The sequence below is a fragment of the Hesperophylax consimilis genome, chromosome 19 (genome assembly GCF_061612785.1).
Source record: "Hesperophylax consimilis isolate HC1 chromosome 19, BYU_Hcon_1.0, whole genome shotgun sequence".
NCBI classification, from domain to species: Eukaryota; Metazoa; Arthropoda; class Insecta; order Trichoptera; family Limnephilidae; genus Hesperophylax; species Hesperophylax consimilis.
The window spans coordinates 23,635,670-23,658,965 of NC_142854.1; the positions used below are offsets into that span (position 1 = coordinate 23,635,670).

The 23,296-nt window shown below is 34.4% G+C and overlaps 1 protein-coding gene across 1 annotated transcript; it reads right to left on the bottom strand.

The window, feature by feature from the left end:
• Positions 1–385: 385 nt before the first annotated feature.
• Positions 386–2,880, bottom strand: LOC149415024 (uncharacterized). Its single transcript, XM_089643182.1, has 2 exons — positions 1,896–2,880; positions 386–919 (listed from the first exon to the last, which is right to left on the bottom strand). Exons 1-2 carry the CDS (start codon positions 2,797–2,799, stop codon positions 840–842), a joined length of 984 nt encoding a protein of 327 aa, XP_089499308.1. The 5' UTR covers positions 2,800–2,880; the 3' UTR covers positions 386–839.
• Between the last annotated feature and the right edge of the window lie 20,416 nt (positions 2,881–23,296).

Consider the following 23,296-nt stretch of genomic DNA (forward strand, 5'->3'; position numbering starts at 1 on the left):
GAGGGTAACCACCCTCACTACGCCATCAGGTCCTGGATGAGTTGCTGTTATGCGCGCCATTCTCCATAATGCAGGAGGCAGATTGTCCTCCTTCAAGATGACCAGATCGTCCTTTTTTATAACTTCTTGGCTGCTGGCCTGCCATTTGGTCCGTTTTTGTAGTTCAGCAAGGTAATCTCGTTTCCATCTTCACCAGAAAGTTTGAATTAAGGCATTTAATTTTTGATATTGGCTTAGTTTGTTCTCTGGTAGCTCGCGGACGTCTAATTCAGGGATGATAGAAGCCTCAGTGCCCATAAGGAAGTGGTTGGGGGTGAGGGGGAGTAGGTCGTTGACGTCATCAGACAAGGAAGTTAAAGGTCGGGAGTTCAAACAAGCCTCTATCTGACAAAGTAAGGTATATAATAATTCAAACTGTAATGGATTATTCTTGGTAATTCTATATAAATGAAACTTGGTAGATTTAACTGCAGCTTCCCACAACCCGCCGTGATTTGGCGCCCTAGGAGGAATGAAGTTCCAAACTATACCTTTATCTGCTAAAAACCTATGAATTTTGTCATTGTTCAGCTTTAGACTGGCATACAACTCTTGAAGCTTGTTGGAAGCTCCTCTGAAGCTAGTTGCATTGTCAGAAAATATTTTTTCAGGTTGACCCCGCCGGGCGATAAATCTCTTTAAGCAATTTAAAAAAGTATCGCTTGACAAATCCGTTACAAGTTCTAAATGAACAGCTTTAGTAGAAAAACAAACAAATATGCAAAGATACGATTTGATAAGTGGAGACTTCCTCAGCGCTCCACTCTTCATGTCAATAGGTCCAGCATAATCAAGCCCCGTCACCGCAAATGGTCGACTGGGAGTGATTCTTTCAACAGGTAAGTTTCCCATAATCTGCTGGCAAACTCGAGGTTGGTATCTAAAACATATAATACAGTTATGTAAGACTCGTTTAACAGTATTTTTTCCTAGTATGGGCCAGTATTTCAAGCGTATTTCTGCTAACAGCGCTTGTGGCCCAGCATGTAAATGCACATAATGATAATGTCTTATGATTAATTCGGTTAATTTGTGTGTAGGCGATAATATTACAGGTTGCCTTTGTTGATGTGATAAGTACGTGGCTAGTTTTAGTCTACCATTTGCACAAATTAAACCATCTAATAAACAAGGATTGAGGGCTTTCAATCTACTATTTTTGTTTACCATCCTGTGATTTTTCAAGTCCTTTAATTCTCGTTTAAAGGAATGTTCTTGAGATGATTTCAGCAGACATTTTAAGGCTGCTTCTAGTTCGGTGACAGTTATATTGCCTCCGATTTTATCTTTAGGATTCCGACAATTATTTATAAATCTCAACGCCAAAGCGGTAATTCTCTTCAATTTGGTTAGCGATGAAAATTTTTCGAAAATCTCCCATTCTTGAACATTAGCTGCCAGTAATACATTTTTACTCTTAATCTCAGTGGGATTCAAACAGGACACCTTGGATAGTAGCCAAGCGCTGATCTCTTCTGTCAACCAGCTTGGTCCCTTCCACCAAATTGAAGCGTTGACTAACCTTTCAGCTGTGGTACCTCTGGACAGTATATCCGCTGCATTTTCGGCCGATGATACGTGTCGCCACTGGTTTGGATCGCTGATATCCTGTATTTCCGCTACCCGGTTAGCCACAAAAGTGTTCCACCGAGCTGGTTGACCCTTCAACCAGCATAATGCTATAGTTGAATCGCACCAGTAATGAGTGGCCGATTCCTCTATACTTAGCTCCAACTTGATATTTCTAATCAGTTTGGCTAGTAGCACAGCACTGCATAGTTCCAACTTGGGTAGTGAAATACATTTCAGTGGTGCTACTCTAGACTTAGAAGTAAGTAGATGTGCATGTCGCTTACCCTCTTGATCAGTTGAGACGACGTAAGCGCAGGCTCCATATGCTTTTTCCGAAGCGTCGCAGAAACCGTGTAATTGTATATTCCTTGGCGCTCCGTGGTTAATTCCCCTCGGGATTTTCAATACATTTAGTTGTGATAGTTCACCTAGATAGGCCCTCCAGGGTAGTAAAATTTCATCAGGTAGTGTGTCGTCCCATGCTGCTTTTGATTGCCATAATTTCTGCATAATTAATTTGGCCACCACTATTATGGGGCCTAGGAGACCCAATGGGTCAAAAGTTGAAGCTATGCACGACAATATCTGACGCTTACTTTCCGTCTTACTTGACGGTCTTTTAATTTCATATGATAAACAATCTGATTCATTATCCCAGATCAAACCTAGGATCTTTTCAATTTTGGAATTGTTAGTGATCATTTGTTCACCATTGCTTTTCCCAGCAATTTCACCCTGGCCCGACCCAGATGACAATTCCGAAATATTCGATCTCCACTTCCGCAGGGTCATTCCGGCGGACAGTAAAATATCATGTACCTGTTGCTTCAACCTGACGCATGCGTCCAAGTCGTCCTCTCCGGTCAACAGATCGTCCATGTAGAAATCGTTTTCTATGACCTGGCTTGCTACGGGAAATTTAATGCGATTGTCCATACCGATTTGCCGTAGACATCTAGTTGCCAGGAAAGAGGAAGGTCCCAAACCGTAGGTGATTGTCTTCAATTTATAATGCCTGAGTTCCTCTTCTGGAGAGTCGCGCCATAAAATCTTCTGCAGGCTGCGATCCTCTGGGCGTACGTTGATTTGACGGTACATTTTTTCTATGTCCGCCGTCATGACGTATCTATGTTTCCTAAAACGTAAAAGATGAGTGTATAAATCTTTTTGAATAACAGCTCCTACCATTAATGCATCATTCAGGGAAATACCGGTCGACGTTTTAGCCGATCCGTCAAATACTACACGCACTTTAGTAGTGCTGCTCGCTTCCTTTCGCATGATGCGGCAAAAAATAGGAATGGTCCTTTGTTTTCTCACATAGCTCCTCCATGTGATTTAATTGCTCATATTCTTTCATAAATTGAGCATACTGAGATTTCAGTTCAGGATTCATTAAAAATTTTCTTTCCAAACCTTTGAATCTTTTTTCCGCTGTGCCTAATGAGTCACCAAGTTGGTTGACACACGGCCGGCGCGGCAAACTCACTACGTATCTACCATCGCTCTCTCGGGCGTGCGTGGCTACAAAGTCGGCTTCACAAGCCTTCTCCTCGTGGTTATAAAAACTTGGAGGCATCACCTCTTCCATTTTCCAAAATTTTTCAACTTGATTTGACAATGAGTTTATTGATAAACTACAGATTTCTGGTACTGGCCTTTTTTTATGGTGAGCGTTGATTGGGCCCGAGATGATCCATCCTAATTCTGTCCTTTGGAGCGTAGGTCCGGTATCCAATCTTAGCCGATCATTCTTCAAGATCTCCCAAAAACTCTCAGCGCCCAACAGTATATCAATTGGTGCTGCTATGTTGAAGTTTGGATCCGCCAATTCCAATCCCGGCGGAAGCTTGAAATCCTTCCTGGCCACCGTTGCTTGCGGTAAATTTGTAGTTATTTCCTGCAATATTAGACATGTGATATCTTGTTTATAATTTGTTTTTAAAGATTTCATTTTAATTGCAACACGTTTCTTTATATGGGTCACGTTGTTATGTTTACCCGACACGGGTTTGTTTATGCTTTCACACTTCAAATTCAATTTTATTGCGAACTTTTCTCACATAAAATTTGATTGGGCTCCTGAATCAATTAATACCCTTGCTTTATGCATTTCATTATTGCGATCCAACACTCCTATGATTGCTGTCGACAATAACACAGTTTTTTCCGCCTTCACCAAGGTGGAGTGGTTGGACACTGAAACTCGTTCAGTTTCCATATGGTCGCCGCCTCCAGGGCGAGCTTCACCATTTTTATCGGAATCATTACTCGGGTGATTCCCTTTATGCAATAAGGTGTTGTGGCTATCGCTACCACATAGCTTGCATTGCATATTAATTTTACAATATGAGGCCGTATGCCCTAACCTCAAACATTTGAAGCAGGCCCTACACCTCTTTATCATTTGGCTTCTCTCTCCTGAAGTTAACTTTAAAAACTTTTTACAATAATAAATTTTATGTCCTTTATCGTGACAACATATACAATTATTGTGGGCGGCTGCTAAGAAAACTGATTCCTTTCTAGGAATGTTATTGTTGCCGCCATTTATTTTCGGGTAGGTAACATTTTTTTTCGATTCTGTATGTAACATTAATTCTAAAACTTGCGCCCTTGACGTTAGACATTTGAGAAATTCTCCTAACGTTGGTAATTCTTCTTCTAATGTTGTTTGTTCCCAATGCTTTCGCGATATTGCGTCTAATTTATTAGAAACTATATAAATAATTAATGCATCCCATTGATCGATTTTTAAGCCTAAATTTTGCAGAGCCTTTAGGTTCACATTAGTCTCATCAATTAAATAGCGCATGGCTACCGGATCCTCTTGTTTCATTTCTTTAAGTTGAAACAAAGCTTGTATATGATTATGAACGGTAGTTCGCAAATTTGCAAATCTTTGTTGCAACAATTCCCAGGCTGACACGTAATTTAAATCTGATACTTCGAAATTGGCGATCACTTTCGCTGCATTCCCCTTTAAGCAGGATTGCAGATAATAGAATTTTTGCACATTATTTAACGTTTGATTATTATGCACCAGTGTCTTGAATGTCTCTAAGAAGTTTACCCATGTTTTTTGATCACCATTGAATTCCCTTAATTGGAGGTTAGGAAGTTTTATTGCTACCTTGTTTTGCTCAACGGATTGTAACATTTCTTTTGCTTTCGCTAAAATCGAATAATATTGATTCTCAAAACTTTCCCTTTGGGAATTATTCTCGATGTCGTCAGAATCTGGTAGAGATTCTATTTGATCTTGAATTAATTCAAACTGGTTTAATACGTTTTCAATTTTTTCGTACCTAATTTGGATCTCGTTTACCGATAAACTATTTATTGAATCCCCGAACCTCGTGAGTTTACCTTTTAAAACTCCTCGTTTGGCGATTAGCGATTTCATATTATCCATCTTAATTGCGTAAAAACCAAAAAAAAAATGTTCCTTTAATATTTTCTGCGCAATCGTATTATAATTGAAACCACAAATAATGAAATAACCAAATCCAGCCGTACCTTGACAAATTCTTACAAATAATATGTTTGAGCTACCTAACCTTAAAAAACCAACAATAATAATACACAATGACTTGCATCTATGCTGTGGGTAGCCGTTTTTTTTCTTTTCAAATTATTATATTAGCAAAATACACAGTAAAACATAGCTTGTTTGAACTTGGAAATGATTAAAAAGATAGGAAGGCACAAGGTTACTCATCTGAATTTCTTCTGGAATTGGCATCAATTTTTTTTTCATCAAAAGCCTTTTGTTTGGTGCTGGTTCATTTTTCCGATAAATCCTCTGATTATATCCATCCGGCTCGAAGGACCATGTTGAGAATAGTTTGGGGCTTGATGGAGTCTTCAGAATAACAGACGCATGGTTTTGGTTGCACAAAACTGCATTTGTACTTTATTTAATGTTACGAGTTTAAATTTATTCCCGACCCGGGCAAAACACTTTTACATGTGGTCAGTTGACCGTAATTCCTGCCTGTTACTATTTTTTACATATATATATATACATATATATATATATATATATATATATATATATATATATATATATATATATATATATAATAATATATATATATATAATAATGTCCCACTACATTTATTGCGTCCGTGCGTAAATCCGTCTTTGGGCGTCCAGCACTTCTAGTTCTTTTTTTTAGATTGTTTTTGTGAATATTGCACTATGTTTTACTCACGATAATCGCTAATATCATATTTTTTTAATATTCATAATAATGCAGGTTTTGATGTTTATTACACTTTCATACATTTCTAGCGTCACGTACATACTCACGTCCGGGTGTATATTTATTGTATATTGAAGGTTCCTTTTAATATAGGTTTCACGTCCGTTCACTCTAATTTAATTGTTACGTCCGCCGTATATTGCTGACTATTCTAATAAAGGTTTCACGTCCATACTGAATAATATATTCTTGCGTCCGAGTGTATATTATTTGTTTGGTACATGGCGTTTTGAAGGTCGATTTAATTTTTACGTCTTCCGTATATAAGGCCCTTAAGACTCTTGGATTTGTTTTGAGAGTTTCAAAAGGTAAATTTAGGCCGTTGTTATGCCCCTTATATTATTAAACCCCTTAGGATTACATGACTTATTCTGATATGGGAGATATATTTCACCTTAAAAATAATCAATATAAATATTGTTTATTTTAATTCTTTTATATATCGAGACAAATAGACATCTATAATTTTTGCAATCTTTTCTTTATTTTGAATATCTACTTATGTGAGACTTCTTATTATTTTTACCAATGTATCTTATTTTATTATACGCTTTTGTTGTAAAATTTTTTTTTTTCATTTTTTTTGTTTTCTCTATTGTTTTAATTTTGAAGAATTTATAATAACTGCGATACTCAACTATTAAACTAGAATGTAAACGTCTATTTGATGTAATAAATAAATTAACAAATAAATAAACAACACAAAATATTTCAAGTTTTCACGTTCATAGTGAATTAATTAATTAATTACAGCATCTGTGGTTGAGAGATAAGACTCTCGACTCGTAATCCGAAGTCCGTAATCTGACGGTCAAACCCGGCGTGCGCAAATAAATTTTTATTTGTTTGTGTTATTTCACAATTAATACATTAAACATAATATAAAGTGTGTTTGCAGCACGTTCCAGAGTGAAATATACTCTCAGTATCGCCCTGGTGTGTGACCACCATTCCGAATGGAAACGTTATTTCCAAGCTTTTGCCGTGTTTGGTGACCAGATATAAATAGCCAGGTACTTTTCTACATTTCTCTTCCTCATCTTCATCCCCTCCCCAATACCTTCACCCTAGTACTCAGATTGGGGATGCCACAGTCTCGCTGTTCCAGACGGGAGCGGTTGAGACTCTTGTGAGGTATATAAAAAATATATGTATATACATTTATGTTTTATTTTTTTGACATCCAGAAACACACCAGACCTGATAACAAACTGTCTATTGATAGTGAGAAGTTTGAATGAATATCTTGTTGCACCTTGTATACAAACGTACCTACTGGGCGCAGGCGTGCGACAATTTTTTTTACAGTGATATCCTTAGTAAAAATGTAACATTTCATAACGCGCCAGTTCGCTCCATTGCAGAGGGCGGTCGGACATTTTTAGGTCGGGATATCAATTTACCGTCCACTGTAAACCATCTTACAAAAATGTCCACCCGCACAAGGCGCTTTTTAGTTCTGAGTGCTAAGTGGCAACGTTGTAAATGAACTGAATGTTGCCAAATCTGGCGTTTTGCTTCACCAAGGACTCAAACAATACATAAAAATGTACAAATTCGCCAACGGCCATGGGGACGCAATACTATCGACGAAATGCGTGGACGCAGCACGGCCGTCGTTATGTATACAAAATAATATCTACTCGTGATTGGTCACGAGGATACAATACCATCGACGCAGAACTTCTGTCGTTACGTATTCAATATAATAATATCTGTTTTTATATTTAACTTAATTAGTTCAACCTCAAATTGCAATATTTTAATTAATGAGTTAAACTTATTAATACATTAAGTTCAAAATAATTTTTTTATTTTTTTTTATTTCTTAACATCTTTAGTGTTACAATATTAACAACATAATATTAAATAATATTTAAATCACTTTTTTGATAAGTAAGATGTTTGTGCTTAGGAGAGGACAACAATATATTTTTACATATTTATATTGCAAATATTATTACAAAAACTATTAATAGCCTTACAAGAAAATACAATAAAAGCAATAAAAACAGGTTAGTTATAAATAATACCAAGGAATGATAAGCAGAAACATAATATGTGGAGTTTATTAAGCAGAATTGATTTGAAAGTACCTACACGGCACACACGCTCATGTAATCAAGTAAAATAAAAATGCTTGTCTTAGAAGAATATGTTCAACATATGTATAATAACATTCTCTCTGATTCTATCTTCAATGTAACCAAAATAAATATAAAAACTACATTAAAAATGTATTAAACGTGTACCAAACTGCATAAAATGTTATTATATTATGTAATGACATATATTATGTAGTATTACGTTATAATAATCTTCTGTTTTAATAATCTCCTGTTATAATAATCTCCAGTTAAAATAATCTCATGTTATAATAATCTCCCTCTTGAATAACGTTATATTTTTTACAAAATGAAACAATACTATGTTTTAAACCACTTTATATTTATTTTATACAATATTTGGGTTCAATCCAAACCGGTCGACGAAATATAAATAAAAATAAAGTGGTTTAAAACAAAGTATTTGTTTCATTTTGTATAATGTCAAGCCACTAAGTGTTTGCTTTCTTAGATAAATTTAATATTTTTTAGTTCTTGTAAGTATAGTTTTTAAATTTTTACATACATAATACAATAGAATATTGCGGAAATCTGCAATTGGTTTCTCAGTTAGGTAAATTACACGTGTATAAATGAACCACATTGTAAACTGTTGATTTCCCTGAAATAAAATAAATAAATAAATAATTTAAAACAATAAGAAAATTTATTAGGTGGTATTAGAGAATTTAAAATTGTTTTTTTTTTTGTAACTGTCATAATTTTCCTCAGATATATCCAGGAGTAATTTATTGAATAATTTTATACCGTTAAATAAATAATGATGTTTTGCTGTTGTAGTTCGAACTAGTGGTACGGTTAGTCCTCCAATATAAATAATTATTTAGCTTAAAATTAATTATGGAATATTATTTTTATCAAATAAATCTTTATGTAATTGAAGTTCTTAATGTACGAGTATTTTTGTCATAAATTTTTGTGAGAAGGGGAACCGGGAAACCTTGGAAAACATTTATTTGTTGGATAGTTATATGGCTTTTTTAAATATGATTTTTATTAATATTTTTTGAATTGTCACAAGTGGACGTTGGTATGATTTATACGCACCCCCCCCCGCAAACCACGATTTCATATTGTAGTAGTGTAGAATGTGCAAGTGCAAAATAAATACCTTTAAGTATTTTTAATGATAGAGTATTTCTAAGTCTAAAAAACATAAAGATGAGTTTTCTCATTCTGTCTACTGTGGAGTTTATTTGACTTTTCCATTTGATGTTATTATCGATAATTATTCCAAGATGTTCACAGCCTAAGCACCCTGATCAAGTTTCTGAAGGAATCGCTTGGGTACCTACTGGACTATAAGGGTATAATAGAGCTATGTATTCGATACATGCGATTATATTAATTGGCTAATTATTTAGATTCATTAATTGACAAACAGTTTGCGTTACATATTGGTATTTCATTAACATTGATATCAGTAAATTTTTCTTTAGCATAGACTACAATTCCACTACTTTTATTTTTGTGATAATTTGTGACATATTGTTTGTAGTTTGGAATACTTGGTATATTTTTATGTATTGCATGCGAGTGTGCCTCGGATAGTATTAAAAAATCTGGTTGTGGACATAATGTTAAATACATAGGTATACCAGAAGTTCGTCCATGTTTCAAATTATACTCCTTATGTTTAAGTGCAAGATTGTTAGTAGGTTTATTATATTGTTCTAGATTTTAGTGCATTCGCTGTATGTTTCACATACGTATTCTTCTATATTTTGATTTTTTGTTGATTTCATTTAAGTTAAAGTTTTCATTGCATTTATGAAGGTGTGATAAAATATATAGTTATAATTCTATAAATATATTAATAATAATCATCATAATTTGTGTTACGATATTCTTGCTAGATTTCAATTCATATCTTGAGGTTTTTATTTTATTCTATAAGATTTATTTTATATTCAGATAATATTCGGGAACTTATAAATTGTTTGTTTAATTGACAACAATATTTAATTTAAAATAAAACAATAACTTTGTAAACACCACTTTTATTTTTTATACTTTGTGCCGACCGGGTTTCGCTCCCAAAAAAAACGCTTTTTCTTTAAAAAAAAACAACAACGGACGCAATACTACCAACGTAATGCGTAAACGCATCACGATCGTTGTTATGCATTAAAAACTACGCAGGATGCTTCTTAGTTCTTAGTGTCAAGCGGCATCGTTGTAAATTAACCCAACGTTGCCAAATCTGATGATTTACTCAACCAAACGCTCAAATAATTTATAAAAATGTACTCGTGAATGGCCATGGGGACGCAGTACTATCGAAGTAATGCGTGGACGCAGCAAAATCGTCGTTATGCATTAAAAACCACGCAAGACGATTCTTAGTTCTGAGTATCAAGCGGCATCGTTGTAAATTAACCAAATGTTGCCAAATCTTATGATTTACTCAACCAAACGCTCAAATAATATTTAACAATGTACTCCGAATGGCCACGAGGACGCAGTACTATCGACGTAATGCGTAGACGCAGCAAGACCGTCGTTATGTATTCATAATAATATTTCAACGTGATCGGCCAGGGGGACGCAATACTATCAAAGTAATGCGTGGATGCAGCATGACCGTCGTTGTATATTCAAAATAATATCTACTCGTGATCGTTCACTGGGACGCAATACTATCGACGTGATGCATGGAAGCATCATGATTGTCAATATGAGTTAAAAATAGTATATTCTCATGAGCGGTTACGGGGACGCAGTACTATCGACGTAATGCGTGGACGCAGCACGACCGTCGTTATGTATATAAAATAATATCTACTCGTAATCGGTCTTGAGGACGCAATACTAACGATGTAATGCGTAGACGCAGCATGATCGTCGTTATGTATCGAAAATTATATTACTTCGTGGACGCGGCAAGATCGTAGAAATGAATAAATACATACACTGCTCGATATATACATCGTGTAGCGAACCTGTCGGCAAAATGTCAAACGTTCAATATTCGTTTTCAGACATTCTGAGACATTTTTTGCTTCCACAAAAATTTTTGCCATACGATTCTACATGGGGTAAGCATCGTTCTGGCCAATTTTGAGGTCAAAACATTGTAGCGTCCGTATATCGGACGCTGTAAGTCGGTGGACGCTGCAATGCTATGGAGTTTTTAGGGGTCGGACGCAACAAATGTAGCGGGATATATATATATATATATATATTTATCCCCTCTCGTACTATGTTGATCTTGCGCGACGGTACGCCAGGTATATGTTGATCCGTTTGCATTTGTTGATCCACCTCGGATATGTTGATCCATTACCCAAGCTGGCATACATATGTAAATCCCTATAGATCAACTTGTGTCATCGAGATTTAGCTGTAAGCCACGCCCATTTTTCGGTCGCATATACATTTTACACGATTTATTTTGTTGATCTATATATTTCTGACAAACTTGACGGCTTGCATGCGTTGTAAATTGAAAACCGCAGATTTCGCGCGCGTTGTGGTACTTTTTAGATTGTGTTAGAACATCCATATTCTATGAAAATGACTTTGTACTTAAAGAGGATAGACTGCCTCACGAGTATTTATATTGAAAAACTTTCGCAAACATCAAATCCATACTAAAAAAATCTTTTGAACTTGATTAAACAAAAATTGTAAATTTAATACATCATTTACTACGTTTCGTGACTTAGCAGGGGTGCCCGGGTTCATGGGGTGAGGTTTGTCTGGGTTATTTTATAAGAGAAATTTTGTACTTTGATTGAATAAAATTGTATTTTAATGTATCTTTTACCATCTCTCCCGACTTAAGTTTCTTGTAATGATTAAGTTGAAACAAAGCGTAATATCCATAATATGTGCCTATTAAAATTGCGGCGATTAGATTGGTGAGAATTTAATAATTTCAAATTTTAAATTAAAATTGCTATAAATTTATTTAAATTTGTTGTTTATTAAACATGGCTAAAGTCATTTCAAGCACCGATTCCAACCAACGATGTTTTAGTATATGTTCGTCAATCAACAGGAGCCAAAATGTCTGTACATCAGAGCCCTCGAGAACTATTACAATTATGTGTACCGCCGCCCCGGGAACCATTTATTAGATAACCAACACCCCTACCATAGGTCACGGCCAACCTTTAGCGAGATTGTTGTTTATTTCTTATATTTTTTACATCATTTCCACACAGGAGGCCCTGAGGAAAATCGTAACCCTCAGGGCCTATGTCATCTTTGTGAATGCTGTGTTGGGGGAATTTTGAAGGAAAGGAAGGAGAGTGAGTTCTGGGAAGTAAATAGGTTTGATGGGTGGGTAGTAATCTGGGGTTCAGTGTGTTTGAGTGATATACATAAGAATCTAACTCTCCTACTGCGTTGCAAGGCGATGCGTTGAAAGAGGACTAATCGATCCGGCCCACCACGCAGTTATTAGGCAGGCGCATCCGCCACCAAGCCCCTCACATACCTCATCCCATAAAATCGGGCACTCCTGATAAGTCACCAAACATATCAAACAACTTGGGGAGACCTATGGCAGAAGTGTGGGTTATCCAATAAATGGTTCCCGGGGCCGTGGTACACATACCCTCCTCCCAAATTGTGATAAACGTCTACTTTCAAATGTAAATCATAATTTAAAACGTACCTAAATGACGGCCTCTGTTATCGAGGGGTAAGGCTATCGACTAGCAATCCGAAGGTCGCGGGCTGAAATAAATTTTACTAAAATTAATTTGTACTATTTTACAATTAGTGTTTGGCAACCAGATCTGAATAGCCAGGTACTATCCCAACTTCCTCCTCGTCATCTCCTTCGAGGTTCACAATATCTTCAGTCTCACGACAACCCCGATTTGGGATGCCATAGTCTCACTGGCTCCAGGGACTCTGGTGTGATATTCATATTTTTTTTTTTAAATGAAAACAGAAATAGTGTCAGTGAATAACATTCATTTAACATGACCACCCAACGAGAGGCTGATTTGTTTCACAGTTTATGGATGACACGTGCAGTGCTATACTAATATCAGCTAGAGGAGAGCGTAAAACACTTCAATATTTTTTTATTTAAATTTTGATAATTCCTCGATGATTCATATTAATGTTTCATAAAAAAATACAAATGAAATCACACCACATCCAGACCAAGAAGCCGATATGTTTTTATACACTAAAAACGTTTTTTTGGATATTCTCTGTATGAAAACTAATTTCGTTAATAAAATAATACTGTATTGTGAATTTGATCAGACCTACTCTTCGTTGTTAAGATAATGCACCTGCGGACTCAGGCCTTAAAGTAATAATACTCTAAGTCTCTAGCCGCCGGCCGGGATATAACGACACCCTGATTAGAATACATTTAATTGTTTTGTCTTTGATATCATAAATATTTTTAATAAATTAAAAACGGCTATGGAATTCCACGTTTTGCCACCGCGATACTATTGATTACTTAACACGGCTAAATATTTCATAACGACTTATTAACGATTCCAGAATGTATTTTATTTATTACTGTTTTAAAAATTTTTCTGTTTCTTTAGACGATTTTTTTTTATAAAGTGCCTATAAACTACATTTTATTATTTATCCACTGGATATTTTAGACCGCTCGGTGGCCGAGTTGACATCGCGTTTGGGTCCCACCCAGGCATAGTGTGTTCAATTCCTGGGCTGGCTAAGTCCCCCATCACAACACAAGCAACATTTTCAGCTGACTGTGGTGGTAGTAGGAGATTTTCAAATATTGCCAGGTTATTCTTAACCCGGGAATGTTTGTCTTTCTTTTCAAAAATTAGTTTATATTGTTTATGTTTTTATGTTTTCGGGGGATACCAGTACAATTGACCCAGTACTACAACTAAACGTCAGTTTTTTTTTTTAAGTTTCTGTGAATACAGCTCCCAAGTCTTGCTCAAGTGCATGTCCGTCCGTAACACTTAGTCAATGTACTTATTTGTTCGTTGTCCTCTCGTTCCTAATGTGAAGTTGCTATTTTAATTTTAATTCATAAATGAGATCCCTGAGGCGTATGTGTGGTTAAACCATGTTTGATCGTGTGAGGAATGTGGAGATCCGCAAAGAGTGCAAGGCTGATGTAAGCGTAATGAGTAAGATTAAGAAAGGGACGCTTAGATGGTTTGGGCATGTAGAGCGAATGAGCGAAGATAGGAGTGTGTAAAGAGGATATATGATGCAAATGTGAATGGTAGCAGAAGTCGGGGAAGCCCGAGGAAGACATGGCACGATCAAGTGAATCAGATACTCGAGTCGGGTCATGTCAAGAGTCAGAATAATAGAAGAGTATTATGAGACGATGTATGAATGTGAATGAGGCAAGAAGTGTGTGCCAAGACCGAGTTGTTTGGCGGTCCGTCCTCTCTGTCTACCCCTGCGGGGAAACGGCGTGATCGTTAATTAGTTAGTTAGTTAAATATACACGTTGTTTGGGGGAAAGTTTTATCTCATTCATAAAAAAAAAACTTTTTTCCTTCTTTTTTATTGAGATTAAAGCAAACTATGATATAAACATAATTTTATTTTTTTATTTTATTACACTAAATAGTTACGGTTCGTGACTAGACTGATGCCAGATAGTGTATTACGTTAAACATAATTGAAATTTTGAAAAATTATTATTCAACTAATTAAAAAACTTCTTTTCCTCGTCGAAGTTATTAAAATTGGACAACTTTGGTTGAATTGGTTCAATTGGCCACATATAGAATTCATTTGGCCCACTGTAAAAAAAACTTCATATAAAATATAATCGAACAAATTGATTAAATATAATTGCATTTGTAACCACCTTGTAGCTGTTTTTTAGTTTATGATTTATTTATTTCAAAGAAAGATGCCGACTTCCGGTCATATTGTTGTATAATATTAAATATGAGATGTTTCTTTTAAGAGCATTTCATTTTATTTAGAGAACTTTAAAATATAAACATTTCCGGTAAGGGTTCCATGATAACTCAGCACAGTGACAATTCAACACACCTTTAAAAAGTGATGTAAAGTCATTAGAAACGATGAATAAAAAATTTAAACCTAACCGAACCTAACCTACTTAACCCAGTTAATAATGTTTTTGTTTCATCACTTTCCATGACTTTACATAACTTTTTAAAGATGTGATGAATTATCATTTTGATGATTTATCTGGTCATCTCCGGTAAGATGTAACAATCGTTTATACAGAATATTAATATTTGAAGTTGAGTTGAGTTCTGCGATTATTAAGCTTACGAGTTTTTTTAAATTCTAAAATAATGTGATAATCGATAAAAGATGGGTGGATTCATTGCTTATAATATAGATCATTTTGTATGTCTCTATATTCAAATTCGGAGGTATGACTTTTTTATGTGACACCTCTCACAAGAGTGCCCTTGTCTTTATACGTTAAATACATAGAAACTATGTCTCCACCCAGTTGGGCAGCGTTATGGGGCGGATTAAGATAGGGTCTGTAGGAATGAATTTATTAATGCGGGTCTTAAAGAGGCCCGGATTATATTGAGGAAGAAAAACAGATGCCGATAGCTCGTTCCACATACGAGCCGACTTACGATAAAACGAGTCGGAGAAACGACCCGTTCATATATGTATAGATAACATCAACTTAACTGTGAACGTGTATTCCGCTCGTGTCCGTCGAGTTGTCGAGTATCAAGCACGTGCACTGGGGATCAATGCTGCTAGCTCCTTTTAACAGGCTCTAATAAAATATCTGTAGAATAGACACAGCATACGCACATTTCTTCATACATGATTTTACCGTACATATGCCTCAGGGATCTCATTTCTACAGTATTCAGTCTACTTTCAGCCTTCTTCTGCCAGTTCCATGCCTCACTTCCATATATTAGGGTAGGTACCAGCACTCCATTGTGGACTGCTAGCTTCGCTTCTTTGGACAGTTTTTTCTTAGCTCCAACCTCGTCCAATCATCCATTAATTACCCATTATAACCAAGAACCCGGCCACCCCTACTAAGTCACGAAGCGTAATCAGGAGAGATGGTAATAGATGCAAGTTCAATATTTCCCATATAACATTATGCCTTTTGCCGCCATTTTGGATTTTGATGGTCAAAAGGTATCCCTCAACCAGTCTCTTTCGATCCGGCCCGCCACGCAGTAGGTATTTTTTTAATGGATTTGATTTTTGCGAAAGTTTCGTTTCAATCTAAATACGCATACATTTCTTATAAACAATTCAAGCAACAAACAGTCGAATGAACACGTCATTTTGATTTGAAACGGTACCATCTCACAGTCATTTCATGCGATATCCGACTCTAGAGACTAATACTTTGAGTTCAATATCACAAAAGATTACGGAATCAGATAAAACCTTGTGATGAACAGTCCACCGATTGCTCTTGATTGGTTCATTTAGTAAAACCATATATAGGGACACAGATCAACTTTGTCCAATAACTTCTTACCTGGATCAACATACTACGGGAATAGATCAATATATATGAGATCAACATAAGTATGCCAATTTAGGTAGATCAACATAAATTATGCATCCGATTTCCATACAAATTTAGAAAATTTTATGAACAGTATATCAAATGGTTTTTCTGGCAAACTGGCAACATTGATAATTATTGTACCACTGTTGTCAATTCATTCAGATGTATTCCACAATAGCCAAGTTATATGGTGTTAAAGGTGGATCAACATAGTCTAACAACTTCTTACTGGATCAACATACTACGGGAAGAGGTCAATATATATATATATATATATATATATATATATATCCCGCTACATTTGTTGCGTCCGACCCCTAAAAACTCCATAGCATTGCAGCGTCCACCGACTTACAGCGTCCGATATACGGACGCTGCAATGTTTTGACCTCAAAATTGGCCAGAACGATGCTTACCCCATGTAGAATCGTATGGCAAAAATTTTTGTGGAAGCAAAAAATGTCTCAGAATGTCTGGAAACGAATATTGAACGTTTGACATTTTGCCGGCAGGTTCGCTACACGATGTATATATCGAGCAGTGTATGTTTTTATTCATTTCTATGATCTTGCCGCGTCCACGAAGTAATATAATTTTCGATACATAACGACGATCATGCTGCGTCTACGCATTACATCGTTAGTATTGCGTCCTCAAGACCGATTACGAGTAGATATTATTTTATATACATAACGACGGTCGTGCTGCGTCCACGCATTACGTCGATAGTACTGCGTCCCCGTAGCCGCTCATGAGAATATACTATTTTTAACTCATAATGACAATCATGATGCTTCCATGCATCACGTCGATAGTATTGCGTCCCAGTGAACGATCACGAGTAGATATTATTTTGAATATACAACGACGGTCATGCTGCATCCACGCATTACTTTGATAGTATTGCGTCCCCCTGGCCGATCACGTTGAAATATTATTATGAATACATAACGACGGTCTTGCTGCGTCTACGCATTACGTCGATAGTACTGCGTCCTCGTGGCCATTCGGAGTACAGTGTTAAATATTATTTGAGCGTTTGGTTGAGTAAATCATCAGACTTGGCAACATTTGGTTAATTTACAACGATGCCGCTTGATACTCAGAACTAAGAATCGTCTTGCGTGGTTTTTAATGCATAACGACGATTTTGCTGCGTCCACGCATTACTTCGATAGTACTGCGTCCCCATGGCCATTCACGAATACATTTTTATAAATTATTTGAGCGTTTGGTTGAGTAAATCATCAGATTTGGCAACGTTGGGTTAATTTACAACGATGCCGCTTGACACTAAGAACTAAGAAGCATCCTGCGTAGTTTTTAATGCATAACGACGATCGTGATGCGTTTACGCATTACGTTGGTAGTATTGCGTCCGTTGTTGTTTTTTTTAAAAGAAAAAGCGTTTTTTTGGGAGCGAAACCCGGTCGGCACAAAGTATAAAAAATAAAAGTGGTGTTTACAAAGTTATTGTTTTATTTTAAATTAAATATTGTTGTCAATAAAACAAACAATTTATAAGTTCCCGAATATTATCTGAATATAAAATAAATCTTATAGAATAAAATAAAAACCTCAAGATATGAATTGAAATCTAGCAAGAATATCGTAACACAAATTGTGAGGATTATTATTAATATATTCATAGAATTATAACTATATATTTTATCACACCTTCATAAATGCAATGAAAACTTTAACTTAAATGAAATCAACAAAAAATCAAAATATAGAAGAATACGTATGTGAAACATACAGCGAATGCACTAAAATCTAGAACAATATAATAAATCTACTAACAATCTTGCACTTAAACATAAGGAGTATAATTTGAAACATGGACGAACTTCTGGTATACCTATGTATTTAACATTATGTCCACAACCAGATTTTTTAATACTATCCGAGGCACACTCGCATGCAATACATAAAAATATACCAAGTATTCCAAACTACAAACAATAAGTCACAAATTATCACAAAAATAAAAGTAGTGGAATTGTAGTCTATGCTAAAGAAAAATTTACTGATATCAATGTTAACGAAATACCAATATGTAACGCAAACTGTTTGTCAATTAATGAATCTAAATAATTAGCCAATTAATATAATCGCATGTATCGAATACATAGCTCGTTATACCCTTATAGTCCAGTAGGTACCCAAGCGATTCCTTCAGAAACTTGATCAGGGTGCTTAGGCTGTGAACATCTTGGAATAATTATCGATAATAACATCAAATGGAAAAGTCAAATAAACTCCACAGTAGACAGAATGAGAAAACTCATCTTTATGTTTTTTAGACTTAGAAATACTGTATCATTAAAAATACTTAAAGGTATTTATTTTGCACTTGCACATTCTACACTACTAAAATATGAAATCGTGATTTGCGGGGGGGGGGGGGGGGGTGCGTATAAATCATACCTACGTCCACTTGTGACAATTCAAAAAATATTAATAAAAATCATATTTAAAAAAGCCATATAACTATACAACAATAAATGTTTTCCAAGGTTTCCCGGTTCCCCTTCTCACAAAAATTTATGACAAAAATACTCGTACATTAAGAACTTCAATTACATAAAGATTTATTTGATAAAAATAATATTCCATAATTAATTTTAAGCTAAATAATTATTTATATTGGAGGACTAACCGTACCACTAGTTCGAACTACAACAGCAAAACATCATTATTTATTTAACGGTATAAAATTATTCAATAAATTACTCCTGGATATATCTGAGGAAAATTATGACAGTTACAAAAAAAAAACAATTTAAAATTCTCTAATACCACCTAATAAATTTTCTTATTATTTTAAATTATTTATTTTATTTCAGGGAAATCAACAGTTTACAATGTGGTTCATTTACACACGTGTAATTTACCTAACTGAGAAACCAATTGCAGATTTCCGCAATATTCTATTCTATTATGTATGTTAAAATTTAAAAACTATACTTACAAGAACTAAAAAATATTAAATTTATCGAAGAAAGCAAACACTTAGTGGCTTGACATTATACAAAATGAAACAAATACTTTGTTTTAAACCACTTTATTTTTATTTATATTTCGTCGACCGGTTTGGATTGAACCCAAATATTGTATAAAATAAATATAAAGTGGTTTAAAACATAGTATTGTTTCATTTTGTAAAAAATATAACGTTATTCAAGAGAGAGATTATTATAACATGAGATTATTTTAACTGGAGATTATTATAACAGGAGATTATTAAAACAGAAGATTATTATAACGTAATACTACATAATATATGTCATTACATAATATAATAACATTTTATGCAGTTTGGTACACGGTTTAATACATTTTTAATATAGTTTTTATATTTATTTTGGTTACATTGAAAATAGAATCAGAGAGAATGTTATTATACATATGTTGAACATATTCTTCTAAGACAAGCATTTTTATTTTACTAGATTACATGAGCGTGTGTGCCGTGTAGGTACTTTCAAATCAATTCTGCTTAATGAACTCCACATATAATGTTTCTGCTTATCATTCCTTGGTATTATTTATAACTAACCTGTTTTTATTACTTTTATTGTATTTTCTTTTAAGGCTATTAATAGTTTTTGTAATAATATTTGCAATATAAATATGTAAAAATATATTGTTGTCCTCTCCTAAGCACAAGCATCTTACTTATCAGAAAAGTGATTTAAATATTATTTAATATTATGTTGTAAATATTGTAACACTAAAGATGTTAAGAAATAAAATTAAAAAATATATTTTTATTTTGAACTTAATGGTATTAATAAGTTTAACTCATTAATTACAATATTGCAATTTGAGGTTGAACTAATTAAGTTAAATATAAAAACAGATATTATTATATTGAATACGTAACGACAGAAGTTCTGCGTCGATGGTATTGTATCCTCGTGACCAATCACGAGTAGATATTATTTTGTATACATAACGACGGCCGTGCTGCGTCCACGCATTTCGTCGATAGTATTGCGTCCCTATGGCCGTTGGCGAATTTGTACATTTTTATGTATTGTTTGAGTCCTTGGTGAAGCAAAATCCCAGATTTGGCAACATTCAGTTCATTTACAACGTTGCCACTTAGCACTCAGAACTAAAAAGCGCCTTGCGCGGGTGGACATTTTTGTAAGATGGTTTACAGTGGACGGTAAATTGATATCCCGACCTAAAAATGTCCGACCGCCCTCTGCAATGGAGCGAACTGGCGCGTTATGAAATGATACATTTTTACTAAGGATATCGTTGTAAAAAAATTGTCGCACGCCTGCGCCCAGTAGGTACGTTTGTATACAAGGTGCAACAAGATATTCATTCAAACTTCTTACTATCAATAGACAGTTTGTTGTCAGGTCTGGTGTGTTTCTGGATGTCAAAAAAATAAAACATAAATATATATACATATATTTTTTATATACCGCACAAGAGTCTCAACCGCTCCCGTCTGGAACAGCGAGACTGTGGCATCCCCAATCTGAGTACTAGGGTGAAGGTATTGGGGAGGGGAAGAAGATGAGGAAGAGTAATGTAGAAAAGTACCTGGCTATTTATATCTGGTCACCAAACTCGGCAAAAGCTTGGAAATAACGTTTCCATTCGGAATGGTGGTCACACACCAGGGCGATACTGAAAGTATATTTCACTCTGGAACGTGCTGCAAACACACTTTATATTATGTTTAATGTATTAATTGTGAAATAACACAAACAAATAAAAATTTATTTGCGCACGCCGGGTTTGACCGTCAGATTACGGGCTTCGGATTGCGAGTCGAGAGTCTTATCTCTCAACCACAGATGCTGTAATTAATTAATTAATTCACTATGAACGTGAAAACTTCACTAGAAAAGTAAAAAATATTTTGTGTTGTTTATTTATTTGTTAATTTATTTATTACACCTAATAGACGTTTACATTCTAGTTTAATAGTTGAGTATCGCAGTTATTATAAATTCTTCAAAATTAAAACAATAGAGAAAACAAAATAGAATGAAAAAAGTAAAATGTTACAACAAAAGCGTATAATAAAATAAGATACATTGGTAAAAATGATAAGAAGTCTCACATAAGTAGATATTCAAAATAAAGAAAAGATTGCAAAAATTATAGATGTCTATTTGTCTCGATATATAAAAGAATTAAAAAAAACAATATTTATATTGATTATTTTTAAGGTGAAATATATCTCCCATATCAGAATAAGTCATGTAATCCTAAGGGGTTTAATAATATAAGGGGCATAACAACGGCCTAAATTTACCTTTTGAAACTCTCAAAACAAATCCAAGAGTCTTAAGGGCCGTATATACGGAAGACGTAAAAATTAAATCGACCTTCAAAACGCCATGTAACAAACAAATAATATACACTCGGACGCAAGAATATATTATTCAGTATGGACGTGAAACCTTTATTAGAATAGTCAGCAATATACGGCAGACGTAACAATTAAATTAGAGTGAACGGACGTGAAACCTATATTAAAAGGAACCTTCAATATACAAAAAATATACACCCGGACGTGAGTATGTACGTGACGCTAGAAATGTATGAGAGTGTAATAAACATCAAAACCTGCATTATTATGAATATTAAAAAAATATGATATTAGCGATTATCGTGAGTAAAACATAGTGCAATATTCACAAAAACAATCTAAAAAAAAGAACTAGAAGTGCTGGACGCCCAAAGACGGATTTACGCACGGACGCAATAAATGTTGTGGGACCTATATATATATATATATATATATATATATATATATATATATATATTTTTAATATAAGTTTTTTTGGAAAAAAAGTTTGATTTTATTTATTTGTTCTTGTTGGTTCGTAATACAGCGCAATTCGGAAGGGAGATTATTGTAGTTTTTTATGGCTTGGTAAATATAATGGTTTTGCATTTGAGTTGTTTTAAAGATTGGCGTAATAAATTGATTTCCATTTCTCATGAGTTTGTAAAATTCTTGATATTCTGTGTTATTTTTTTCTTTACACATTTTTATAATGGAAGTTTGCTTAAATATATCATTAATATTTGGTACTGGAAACAATTTAAAAAGCAATTTTGTTGGGAAAGTAGAGTTTTTTTTTTAAGTATTACCTTTTTAATAATTTTTTGCGAGACTTTTACTGAGTTAAGGTTGTTTATATAAGATCCTCCCCAACCTATGATTCCGTAAATAAGCAGAGAGTGGACAAGAGCATAATATACATTTTTTTGTATTTTCACATTTAAAATATTTCTTAACCTAACAAATATATATATACATTTCCTTATTCTCTTTACTAACTCCGTAATATGGCTTTTCCATTTCAGATTTTCATCGATGATCACACCAATATATTTAATTTCAGAAGAAGAGTTGATTACAGTACAAATAGGATTAAGTAGTTTACAGTTGACATTGTCACAATTTTCATCATGGATTATGATATTTACTTTGTGTTTAGGTATTTTTTGTAGCGAAAATAATACATTTGTTGTTTTTTTGGCATTAAGTGTGAGTAGGTTATTATCAAACCATGATTTTAAGATATTAATACTTTCATTTGCAAGTTTGTTAACTAGTTCCCATGTTTGACCTTTTATTAATAAAACAGTATCATCAGCATAAGAGATTAATTCACCTTTGATTTTCTGTTGGAAAATGTCATTTACATACATTAGAAATAGTAATGGTCCATAAGTCCAACATAATACATTTCATTTTATCCATTGGGTTAATTACTCATATAACTAATAGTTTCTAGTAATTTTTGCGTAAAATCACGTACGTCCTTCAAAAGGATAGT